At 41.6% G+C, this 13075-nt stretch overlaps 1 protein-coding gene across 1 annotated transcript in view; it reads left to right on the forward strand.

Annotated features, from left to right (window-relative positions):
• igf2bp3 (insulin-like growth factor 2 mRNA binding protein 3) overlaps positions 1-13075 on the forward strand; it is a 178033-nt gene that overhangs the window by 59255 nt on the left and 105703 nt on the right. Inside the window, exon 3 of the mRNA XM_073024617.1 lies at positions 2916-2964. Coding sequence (XP_072880718.1) covers positions 2916-2964 — 49 coding nt within the window. The remainder of the gene's footprint in view (positions 1-2915; positions 2965-13075) is intronic.

Raw genomic sequence — 13075 nt, forward strand, 5'->3', positions numbered from 1 at the left:
CTTCAGTATGTTTGAGCACAAAATTTAGTAACCATACATTGTGAAATGGTCAGTTTCTTTCTGTTCATAAATGAAGACACATATGCACTGTGGAAATGCATTGTTGAAATGTTTGATTGTTCCAATAATGTTTTAACATGGTTAAATATGATTTGCCAAAAATGAATACTAATTTGGTTTTGAATAGTTTTGTTCTGTATAACAGCTCAATTAGAATTTGAGTCAGAATAGCTGAAATTAGCATAAGCTAGATAATTTATATGTTTGAAATGTTTTTCTAAGTTGTGGTTTCTGAAGATGTGATATAATCTCATCTGAAAATTACATGTCATTTGAATGCTGTTAGAATTTTCTTTCCTCCACCAGCCTATCCCAACCTATGCTCTTACTTCATGTTGCCACCCCCTAAACTGACCCTTCCTGAAATTAGCCAAGATTCAGTCAACTTTAAACAATTGCAGTGGTGGGGGGGGGGGGGGGGGAGGGAGTGGTTGTTGGTAAAGTTTTAGTAAAACCTCCTTTGGCATGAAACACTGTCCAACATCATCAATTGTCAAATTTCAAGCATTGGTAGGCTTGCTGGCAAATGGCATTTAGGCAGAGGAAACTTGCTAAATGACCGACGTCTAAAATGCATTTTGTGTTGCTGCTTCCAACTGGTGTCACCACAATGTGCACACATTGTCCATGTGCAGGTGATGAACAATAGTTTATACTACGAATTTCTGCAGGTAATAGGTATGAATATAATGCAATATTGGGTTTCTGCAGGAATCATTTGTGTAGCAGCTATGGATGTATCTCTTTTGCATTCAAAGCAAAATACTCATTCCCTTGTAAAGCTGCACAGTGGAATGGATTGTATCAGCCATCTCCTTTTTGGAATGATGGGAATGGGTTTGCAGGAATGAATTTTGTCAGCTATCTTCTTGGGTTGATGGGAATGGGATTGCAGAAGTAACAAGAGGTTATGACATACTTTGGTTTATAAATAGATGAGGGTTGCTTGCAAAAACAAAATTAATTCCAAATGATTATAAATGCAGTGTGCCACTGGTCATTTTAATCTTTGTTTTCTGTATTTAAAGCAAAAGCCTCATGATTTGATTATAAATCCCTAGTGATGCATTGGAGTTTTATATCCTGGGGTAAATACTGATGTCATTAATAACTGTAGAATTCTTGAAGGTTGTAAGACCATAAGATACAGGAGCAGAATTAGGCCGTTTAACCCATCGACTCTGCTCCACCATTTCCTTATGGCTGATCCAGTTTTCCTCTCAGCCCCAATCTCCTGCCGTCTCCCCATATCCCTTCATGCCCTGACCAGTCAAGAAACTATCAGCCTCTGCCTTAAATGTACATAAAGACTTGGTCTCCATAGCTCCCTGTGGCAAAGAATTCCACAGATTCACTGCTCTCTGGCTAAAGAAATTCCTGCTCATCTCTGTTCCAAACAGATGCCTCTCTATTCTGGGGATGTGCCATCTGGTCTTAGACTCTCGCACCATAGGAAACATCCTCTCCACATGCACTCTATCAAGGCCTTTCACCATTCGATAGGCTTCAATTAGGTAGCCCCTCATTCTTCTGAACTCCAATAAATACAGGCCCAGAGCCATCAAATGCTCTTCATATAACAAGCCATTCAATTCTGGAATCATTTTTGTGAACCCCCTTTGAACTCTGTCCAGTTTCAGCACATCCTTCTTAAAATAAGGGGCCCAAAACTGCTCACAGTACTCCAAGTGAGGCCTCGCCAGTGCTTTATAAAGTTTCAACGGTGCATTTGCCTTCCTCACCACAGACTCAACCTAGAAATTTACCTTTAGGGAATTGTAAAGGATTCCCAAATCCCTTTGCACCTCAGTTTTTTGTATTCTCTCTCCACTTAGCAAATGTCAACCCTTTCATTTACACTTCCTGACAGTGTATTACATCTACCATTTCTTTGCCCATTCTCTTAAAGTATCCAAGTCCTTCTGTAGCCTCTCTGCTTCCTCAAAACTACCTTCCTCTCCACCTGTCTTCATATCGTCTGCAAACTTTGCAACAAAGCCATCAATTTCATCATCCAAATCATAGACTTACATATAACGTTCAAAGAATTCCAACAGATTTGTCAGGCAAGATTTTCCCTCGAGGAAGCCATGCTGACTACAGCCTATTTTATCATGTGCCTTCAAGTACCCTGAGACCTCATCCTTAAGAATCAACTTCAACATCTTCCTGAGCACTGAGGTCAGAATAACTGGCCTGTAGTTTCCTTTCTTCTACCTCTCTCCCTTGAAGAGTGGAGTGACATTTGCAATCTTCTAGTCTTTCAGAACCATTCCACAATCCTTTCTGCCACCTTTTTCCGAACCCAGGGGTGTAAACCATCTGGTCTAGGTGACTTGTATACCTTCAGATCTTAGTTTTCCTGAGAACCTTCTCTCTGGTAATGGTAACTTAATTAGGACTAGGTTTATAGTGATTTTGTTCATTGTAAGGAATTAGTTTCAAGTTTTGCAGCTATCTTTTCATTTTGTGTGAATTTGTATTCAGTTTTCTCATTAGTTTTTATGCAAATAGCTTGAGTTGCCTTTGGTCCTTTGTCAAATCTTTTGACATCCTGTCATTTCAGTTTTTACCTGCTGCGAGGTAACTAAAGATGGATTGTATACCTATGATGCTTTTCTGTGTTTTGCCTGGAAGAATGCTGTACGGAGTTGGGAATTTTGTTGACAGTGTTTAATGGCGGTATCACAGAATGAGCTTTTGTTTGGGACTGTATTGTAAAAGATGATGTAGGTGGGCCAGGAGTGGAGACTTTAATTTTAACATCAGTATTTACTTTGGAGCCACTGTGGGGGAAGTGTATTCATTTAATTCTTTGATTTAATTAATTACCTTTCCATTTTTTTTTCCCACAGAAGTCGGAAACTCCAGATCAGGAATATTCCCCCTCACTTGCAGTGGGAGGTAAGTGGATCATTACTAGAATGTGTTTAGTAGAATTTGATGTTGTACTACTTCCCTCTTGCCTGCCTGCCTTTGTGCAAGTACAGAATGTGAACACTACAAATGGGCACCAGGAAGATTTAAAGGTAGGTTTAAAAGTGCACCCACTCCCCCCCTCCCCAGTGGTAGTTCCAGTATCTATCCAAGGACTAAAATTGTTCATCATTTAAAAGGTTGAGGGCAGTAAGATGTCCTGGGAGACAATTATTCAAAGGCTTTAAGTTGCTGGAGGGAGATAATCAAGTCCGTTGCATGATGCCTTGCCAGGAATAAAATTTGTCCAGATTTCATTGTCTCCAGGGATCCATGGAAACACTTCCTTGCTGAGGAAAAGATGGAAGGAAATGAATCTGAACTAGGGGAGTGTGAATCCAGAGGTGATTTTTGTGTGGCCAAGAAGTGCATTCTTGGCTACGGTGAAACCTTTTGAAAAAGGGGATGATAATATTGAACTTGGCCTTGTGTGCCAGGTTTGCGGCAGCTGCCAGCTTTTAGACTGTTATGTCATTTGGATTTGAACCAGGCCAATACTGGGGGCAGGAACTCACCTAAACTGATTTATCAGGTGTCCATTCTGAGTATCTGGTGACAGCTGTGTGATGCACCTCAACAGCCATGAACAACTGCTTCCATTGACTACTTTTACTCTCAATCTTTTTGCTGCTTCACACACATCCTTTCGCCTTATTCTACTAGCCTCAGTTCTCCTTGCTTTTTGCACCTGTATATCCTGTTTCTTTTCTCTTGGTGCATCTTTCAGATTTCTAAATTTTATTTAGAGATGGTGTGGAACAGATTCTTCCAGCCCCTTGAGCTACACTGCCCAATAACCCACTGTTTTAACCCAAGCTTAATCTCAGGACAATTTACAATGACCAATTAACCTACTAACTGGTATGTCTTTGGACTCTGGGAGAAAACTATAGCACCCGGAGGAAACCACACGGTCACAGGAAGAAAGTGTAAGCTTTCTTACAGGGGACACCAGAATTGACCTCTGATTGCCGATGCTCTGAGCTGTAATAGCACTGTGACTTGAAGCAGGTAGCCAATGGTACTGCAGAGTTCAGTATAATGAGTGATTTTTTAAAAAAAATAAACTTTTTGATTAAATATTAGTAGTTTGGATTTGAGAGGGGTGACAGTGTAGCAGTTACTGTAAAACATTACAGCTGCAGCTGTAAGATCAGGGTTCAATTCCTGTTGCGGTCTGTAAGGAATTTGTATCATCTTCCTGTGAACACGTGGGTTTCCTCTCTCAGTCTAAAGAAGTAAGGGCTTGGGTTAGTGAGTTGTGGACATGTTACATTGGCACCAGAAGTGTGCTGGGACTTGGCTAGCAACGCAAATGAAACATTTCACTGTATATGCTGATGAGCACATGACAAAGATAATCTTCACTTCCTGTGCCTGCACACCAGTCCTTTGTGTTTTCTATGCTGTAACCCCAGATCCCCTTGTATAGCAATATCTTGTGCTGACTCCATTTGAACGGGTCAGCAACAATGGAGGATCCCACCTTTGCTTCTGAGCTGTTCCTCCTCCTCCCATGAGGAAGGAGGCTATGTAGCATCCATGCCAGGACCATCAGACTCAAACATTCACTTTCCCCAAACAGTAAGGCTGATCATGATCAGCACCTCTAGCCACTAACCCCTTTATATCTACCACCCCTACTTTATTATTTCTTCAGTCATCAGGAAAAGGTTTGCCCAGTGACCAATCCGGACATCGGAAGTATTGAGAGGAGGGGATTTCACTTGGATCCACTGCCCAGCTCAAAAAGCCAGCAGTGGGTTGCTACAGTGTAAAAGCCTTCACTAGCGACCAATCAGTGCATGGGATTGCTTAGCAAGAGCAAATTAAAGGAAGGTGAGGGCAAGTGCAGTGGCCATTGTCTGAGTGGACAGAGTCATTGGTGATCTTGAAACACAGGAGCAGAATCTGACCCATGGAGACTGCTCTGCCGTTCAATTGTGGCTGGTCGTTTTTTTGCCCCTTCCTCATCTACCCCATTTCCTGGCCTTTTCCCCGTAACCTTTGATGCCATGTCCAATTGAGAACCTATCAATCTCTGCCTTAAATACACCCAATGACCTGGCCTCCAGCTGCGTGTGGCAACAGATTCCACAAATTCACCAACCTTTGGTTAAAGAAATTTCTCTGCATCTGTTTTGAAAGTGTGCCCCTCTATCCTGAGGTTGTGCCCTCTTGTCGTAGACTCTCCCACCATGGGAAACATCCTTACCACATCTACTGTCTATCCCCTCCCCATCCTTCTAAATTCTAGCGTGTACAGACCCATTTGTCATTTTCTTGCAGATTCTCCTAATCCAAGTCCTTCTGCATCCTACCTGTTTCCTCAATACTAGCTGCCCCTCCACTAATCTTTATATCATCATCCTTAGTTCTTTGATGCTTCCGCCAAGAATGGATTCAGTCAGAGAAAGAAAAGGAAAGGGTTGAGTTTTATTTTCTTCCCTTCTTAATATCTTCTCAGCTAGTACAGTAGAGACGTCCAACAGGATAGTGGAATGCTGCTCTTGCGGGTTTGTGGGAAAGCAGCAAGATCTCGAGTCCCTGACGACTACAACTGTGAGAAGTACATCCAGCTGCAGCTTCTATCCATCCATTTTAAGGAGTTGGAGCTGGAACTGGATGAAGTCTGGATCATTCCGGAGGCTAAAGAGGTGATAAATAGGACATAGAGGTAGTTACACTCAAGGTGCAGGACACGGGAGACTGGGTGACAGTTAGGAAAGGGAAAGTGGTTAAGGAGCCAGTGCAGTGTACCCCTGTTGCCAACACCCTCATCAACAGTTACATCATTTTGGATATTGTTGGGGAGGGGCGGTGGTTTGACCTAATGGAGGAAAGTCGCAGTGGCCTGTTTTCTGACACCTGAGTCTGGCTGTGTGACTCGGGAAGGAAGGTGGGGGGTGGGGGGGGTGGTGTTGGAAGAGGCACGTTTTGCTGATAAGAGATTTATTAGCTATGGGAATGAACAGGAGATTCTCTGTGTGAGAACGAGATTCCCTGATGGCATGTTGCCTACTGGGTGCCAGATTCCAGGATATCTTGGATGAAATCCTCAGCATTAAGTGGGAGGGTGGTCGTGGTCCATGTAGGTACCAAAGACATGGGTAGGAAGAGTGATAAGGTTCTGCATAGGGTGGTCAGGGAGTTGGGTGCTACATTAAAGAGCAGGAGAACCAGGGTTATGATCTCGGGATTGTAACCTGTTCCATGTGCTAGTGAGGCCAGAACTGAGAAGACGATACAGAATTAGGTGCTGAAACCCAGGTAACATACGTCAATCCTCTGGCAGCATCCCCGTTTCAAATGACATTTGAAATATTTCTGTCAGAGCCCCTGCTATTTCTACACTAACCTCAAGATCCTGGGGAATATCCTGTCAGGACTCGGAGATTTATCCACTTTTATATTCCTTAAAAGCGCCAGTACTTGCTCCTCTTTAATCGTCATAGTTTCCATAACTTCCCTACTTGTTTCCCTTACCTTACACAATTCAATATCCTTCTCCTTAGTGAATACCAAAGAAAAGAAATTCTTCAAAATCTCCCCCTTTTGGCTCCACACATAGCTATCCACTCTGATTCTCTAAGGGACCAATTTTATCCCTCACTATCCTTTTGCTATTAATATAACTGTAGAAACCCTTTGGATTTATTTTCACTTTACTTGCCAAAGCAACCTCCTATCTTTTAGCTTTTCTAATTTCTTTCTTAAGATTCTTCTTACATTCTTTATATTCCTCGAGCACCTCATTTACTCCATGCTGCCTATATTTTTATTGTAGATATCTCTATTTTTCCTAACCAAGTTTCCAATATCCCTGGAAAACCATGGCTCTCTCAAACTTTTAACCTTTCCTTTCAACCTAACAGGAATATAAACATTCTGTACCCTCAAAATTTCACCTTTAAATGACCTCCATTTCTCTATTACATCCTTCCCATAAAACAAATTGTCCCAATCCACTCCTTCCAAATCCTTTCGCGTCTTCTCAAAGTTGGCCTTCCTCCAATCAAAAATCTCAACCCTGGGTCCAGTCCTATCCTCCATAACTATATTGAAACTGATAGCATTATGATCACTGGACCCGAAGTGCTCCCCAACACATACCTCCGTCACCTGACCTATTTCATTCCCTAACAGAAGATCCAACACTGCCCCTTCTCTAGTTGGTACTTCTATGTATTGCTGCAAAAAACTATCCTGCACACATTTTACAAACTCCAAACCATCCAGCCCTTTTACAGTATGGGCTTCCCAGTCTATGTGTGGAAAATTAAAATCTCCCACAATCACAACCCTGTGCTTATACAAATATCTGCTATCTCCTTGCAAATTTGCTCCTCCAATTCTCGCTCCCCATTAGGTGGTCTATAATACACCCCTATAAGTGTTACTAGACCTTTCCCATTCCTCAATTCCACCCAAATAGTCTCCCTAGACGAGCCCTCTAATCTATCCTGCCAGAGCACCGCTGTAATATTTTCTCTGTCAAGCAATGCAACACCTCCCCCTCTTGTACCTCCAATTCTATCACACCTGAAGCAATGAAATCCAGGAATATTTAGTTGCCAATCACACCCCTCCTGCAACCATGTTTCACTAATAGCTACAACATTATATTTCCAGGTATCAATCCATGCTCTAAGCTCATCCACCTCTTCATTTCTGTTTATCTCTAACAGTACAAAGAACTTTACTGTCTTCTTTTCCTTCCTTCTTCCATACATCTGTTCCTACACTCTGGTTCCCCTCCCCCCTCATATGGACAATCCCTTTCACCCCCTCCATGACATACTGGACAAACAGATGAACACTTTTAGCAACTGACTGCTTCCACAGAGGTGTACCACTGAACGCCACAGGAGATCCTTACTCCCTGTGTTTATAAGACTACAATTCCTCCTTATGGATAGAAGTATATGGTTTCATTGCTCATCTGTATTTTGCACTATTACTTTTTATGCATTTTTTGTATTCTTTTTCATACCTCAATGCTTACATTTTGTATTTTAAAGTATATATTTCTGACTGAGCAACCTTGCAACAATAGTTTTTTTTGGGATAAATAAAGTTATCTTATCCTAGTGGGAAGGTTTGTTAATGCTGCACAGTGGGGTTTAATCTAAAGTTGCAGAGGAATGGCAACCAGAGAACCAGAACAACGTGGAGAGGTTTTGGAGGCTGATGTTAGGAAGTTAGAGACCATAGGCCATAAGACAAGGAGCAGAAGTCAGCCATTCGGCCCATCGCGTCTGCGCCATTTTAACAATTAACAATTACAGCATGAAAACAGGCCATCTGGGCCCTTCTAGTCTGTGCTGATTTTATCATGAGCTGATCCATTCTCCCCTTTAGTCCCACTCCCCCACCCTCTCACCATAATCTTTGATGCCCTGGCTACTCAGATACCTATCAATCTCTGCCTTAAATACACCCAATGACCTGACTGCCACTGCCACCCGTGGTAACAAATTCCACAAGTTGGGAATCAACAAGTTGTGCATGGTACGACTAGTGTCCTGAGCTGCCTATATTTCAATACAAGAAGTATCGTAGGAAAGACGGATGATAGTGCTGAAAATGAGTTAGCTGGTTTATAGAGGCAATGTGTAGTGACGTGAGGCTGTTGGTAGGGCAAAATTGCAATCAACAAGATGAATTGCAATGTAAAAGGCAGGCAAAATCGAGAAGGGTGAGCACAGGATTGAAGCTGTATTTGAGTGTGCACAGTATATGGAATAAGATAGAAGAACTTGTCGCACAATTGCAGATTGGCAGGTACGATGTGGGCATCACTGAATCTCGGATGAAAGATGATTACAGCTGGGAGCTTAATGTCCAAGGATACACATTGCATCAAAACAGCAAGCAGAAATACAGAGGGGCAGCATTGCTCTATTGGTCTGAAATGCAATCAAATCATTAAAAAGAGGTGATGTGGGGTTGGAAGGTATTGAATCATTGTGGATAGAGCTAAAGAACTCCAAGGGTAAAAAGACCCAGATGGGAGTTGTATACAGACCCGCAAACAGGAATAAGGATATAGTCTATAAGTTACAACAAGAGATGGAAAATGCATGTCAAAAGGGCAATATTATAATAGTCATGTGGGACTTTACAGGTAGATTAGGAAAATCAAGTTGGTGCTAGAAGCCAACAGAGGGTATTTCTGTATTGCTCATGAGATGGCTTTTTAGAGCAGTTCATGGTTGAGCCTACTAGGGGATCAGCTATTCTGGATTGGGTGTTGTCCAATGAACTGGAATTGATTAGAGTTTACTGTAAGGAACCCATAAGTGGCAAGTGATCATAATGTGATTAAGTTCACTCTGAAATTTCGGAAGGAGAAGCTAAAGCCAGATGTATCAGTATTACAGTGGAGTAAAGGGAATTACAGGGGCATGAGTAGAGTTGGCTAGAAATGATTGGAAAAGAACATTGACAGGGATGATGGAAAAGCAGCAGCGGCTGGAATTTCTGGAAGCAATTCAAAAGGCACAGGATAATGTACATCCCAAAGAGGAAGAAGTACTCTAAAGTAAAGATGACACGACAGTGGCTATCAAGCGAAGTCAAGGCCAACATAAAAGCCAAAATTAGGGCATATAATAGAGCAAGAATTAGTGGAAAGTTAGAGGATTGGGAAGCTTTTTAAAACCCAACAGAAGGCTACTAAAGAAAAAGTCATTAAGAAGGAAAAGATGGAATACAAAAGTAAGTTAGCTAGTAATATTAGAGGATATCAAAAGTACAGATTCATAAAGTCTAAAAGAGGCAAGAGTTGATCTCAGTGTGGGAAGATGATGTGGAGAGGTAGTAATGAAGAGCAAGAAAATGGTGGACAAACTGAAGAAGTATTTTGCGTCAATCTTCTGTGAAAGACACTAGTGTGGTGGAAGTTCCAGGAGTCGGGGGTCATGAATTGTGTGAAGTTGCCATGAAGAGAAAATGTGCAGATGCTGGAAATCTGAGCAATGCACACAAAATGCTGGAGGAGCTCAACAGGCCAGGCAGTATCTACAGGGGCGGGGGGGGGGGGGGGGGAAGAAGAAGAAAAGTTCAGTTGACATTTCGGGCAGAAACTCTTTGGCAGGACTGGAGAGAAGGTTCTTGGGGAAACTGAAAGGTCTGAAGGTAGATCAGTCACCTGGACCAGATGTTGTCCACCCCAGAGTTCTGAAAGAGGTGACTGAAGAGATTGTAGAGATGTAGTAATGATCTTTCAAGAATCACTAGATTCTGGCATGGTTCCAGGAAACTGCAAAACTGCAAATGTTACTCGACTCTTTGAGAAGGGAGAGAGGCAGATGAAAGGAAATTGTGGGCCAGTTAGTCTGACCTTAGTGTTTGGGAAGATGTTGGAGTTGATTATTAAGGATGAGGTCTCAGGTACTTGGAGGAACATGACAAAATAGGTTGTCAGCATGGTTTCCTCAAGGGAAAATCTTATCTGACAAACCTGTTGGAATTCTTTAGAGAAACAACAAGCAGGATAGGCAAAGGAGAATCAGTTCATGTTGTGTATTTGGATTTTCAGAAGGCCTTTTACAAGTGCTGCACATGAGACTGCTTAACAAGCTATGAGCCTATGGTATTACAGGAAAGATTCTAGCATGGATAAAGCAGTGGCTAATTAGCAGAAGATTGAGTGGGAATAAAGGGAGCCTTTTCTTGCTGGCTGCCAATGACTAGGGGTGTTCCACAAGGGTCTCAGTTGGGACTGATTCTTTTTTTTTAATGTCAATGATTTGGATGCTGGAATTGCTGGCTTTGTTGTAAAGTTTGCAGATGATATAAAGATAGGTGGAGGGGCAGGTAGTTTTGAGGAAGCAGAGAGATTACAGAAGGACTTGGACAGATTAAGAGAATGGGCAAAGAAATGGCAGATGGACTACAGTGTCAGGAAGTGTATGGTCATGCACTGTGGTAGAAGAGAAAGGGTTGTCTGTTTTCTAAATGGAGAAAAGAAACAAAAAAAACTGAGATGCAAAGAGACTAGGGAGTCCTTGTTCAAGATTCCCTAAACGTTAATTTGCAATGTTGCAACTTTATAAAGTACTGGTGAAGCCTCACCTCAAGTATTGTGAGCAGTTTTTGGCCCCTTATCTTAGAAAGGATGTGCTGAAACTGGAGAGTATTGAAAGGAGGTTCACAAAAAATGATTCCAGAATTATTCACTAGAATTCAGAAGAATGAGGGGTGACCTCATTGGAGCTACTGAATGGTGAAAGGTCTTGATAGAGAGGATGTTTCCTATGGTGGGAGCAAATGGCCTCGGAATAGAGGAGTGTCCTTTTAGAATGAAGCTGAGGAAGTTCTTTAGCCAGAGTGGTGAATATGTGGAATTTTTTTTTACCACAGGCAGCTATGGAGGCCAAGTCTTTATGTATAGTTAGTGCAGAGGTTGATAGATTTTTGATTGGTCAAGACATGAAGAGATACGGGGAGAAGACAGGAAGTTGGGGCTTAGAGGAAAATAGGTCAGCAATGATGAAATGGCAGGGCAGACTTGATGGGCTAAATGCCTGAATTATGCTCCTATAATTTTATGGTCTCATTGTTGTGATCTTTGGTGTGTAACTTGCAGGTTGATTTAATTTTCATGCTTCTGCACCAGAGATTGCTGTGAAATGAGAACACCACAGCCACAGTCTTACAGGGATGGAGTTGTATTTAAGTAGTGGTCTTCATGTACATTCAAGGCAGAGGTTGATGGATTCTTGATTGGTCAGGGCATAAAGGGATACAGGGAGAAGGCAGGAGTTTGGGGTTGAGAAGAAAATTTGATCAACCATGATGAAATGGCAGTGTGGACTCTGGGCCAAATGGTCTAATTCTGTTCCTTGTGCTCTATCTGATGTATAGACACTCCTGTGCCAACTGTCACTTTACATACATACAATCAATGTGTGTAAGCCACCTTGTATATTTATGTTTGTTTTGTAATTGTGTTCTTTATCTTACTGTGTTTTTTTTTGCATCTAATCCGAAGTAACAATTATTTCATTCTCTTTTACACCTGTGTACTGAAAATAGCATTACGGTTACAAATCCAGAATCTTCATTCTTCTGTGGATAATCTTAGACTTTTCAGATTACACTTCATCTGCCAACTTTTTGCCTAATCTTTTCTTTAATGTGGTGCAGCGTAAGTGTACATATTTTATAGTTCTTTCCGAACCCATGAAGTGCTGATAGCAGTGAGGAGGGGTAGAGATTGTGGGCTGGTAAATTGGGTAGGTATCTAGCCGTTGTAATACATTACACAACAGTGAAGAGAAGCATACTGGTATTTTGTTTTATTTATTTTAAATTCTAAACCATTCCCGAAAGATGAGGTACCTGCGCGTAGGTCATTGAAAGCAGCCTATCATTTTGAGAGAGCAGTTAATTATGGTTTTGCTCACTTTGCCAATAGGATATAGTAACATTGGACATAATCCAGAGGGGATTTCCAGGTTAATTCCTGGATGAAGAGAGTGCCCTGAAACAAGAGGCTTAAATAGGCTGAGTCTGTATTCTGCTCAGTTTAGAAATGTTTTAAAATTTACAAGATACTACAGGACAGGATAGCTGTTGAGATGTTTTAATTAGCAGGAACATCTTGAATGATCAGAGTTGGTTTGAAGATGAGGGGCTGGTCAGTTAAAACCTGAAGCATGTCAAAACTGTTTGTAGTACATGGTAAATCTTTGGAATTCTGCTCACAAGAATGTGGAAGCATGATAAGTATTTAAACCCTTCGTAGGGTCAGGGAAATTGGGGTCTAGTACAGAGAAGATGAGGTTTGGTGGGAATAAATAAACTAATCTTACCGAATGGTGGGGAAAATTTGCTCGGAAGAGTTGGTCAACTACTGCTTTCCTGTGTGTCTGGGATCCTGAGTGTCAGAAGAATTATTAAGTACAAAAGTAATTAGCTTGAGAGATTTGTTGAGGTGTTGTGTATTTAATATTTCTGTAATATTTGAGTGATGTTGTAAATGTATTTGATTAAGCATTGCGATTTGTATGTGAGTACAGGAATGGCAAGC

The sequence above is a fragment of the Hemitrygon akajei genome, chromosome 20 (genome assembly GCF_048418815.1).
Source record: "Hemitrygon akajei chromosome 20, sHemAka1.3, whole genome shotgun sequence".
NCBI lineage: Eukaryota > Metazoa > Chordata > Chondrichthyes > Myliobatiformes > Dasyatidae > Hemitrygon > Hemitrygon akajei.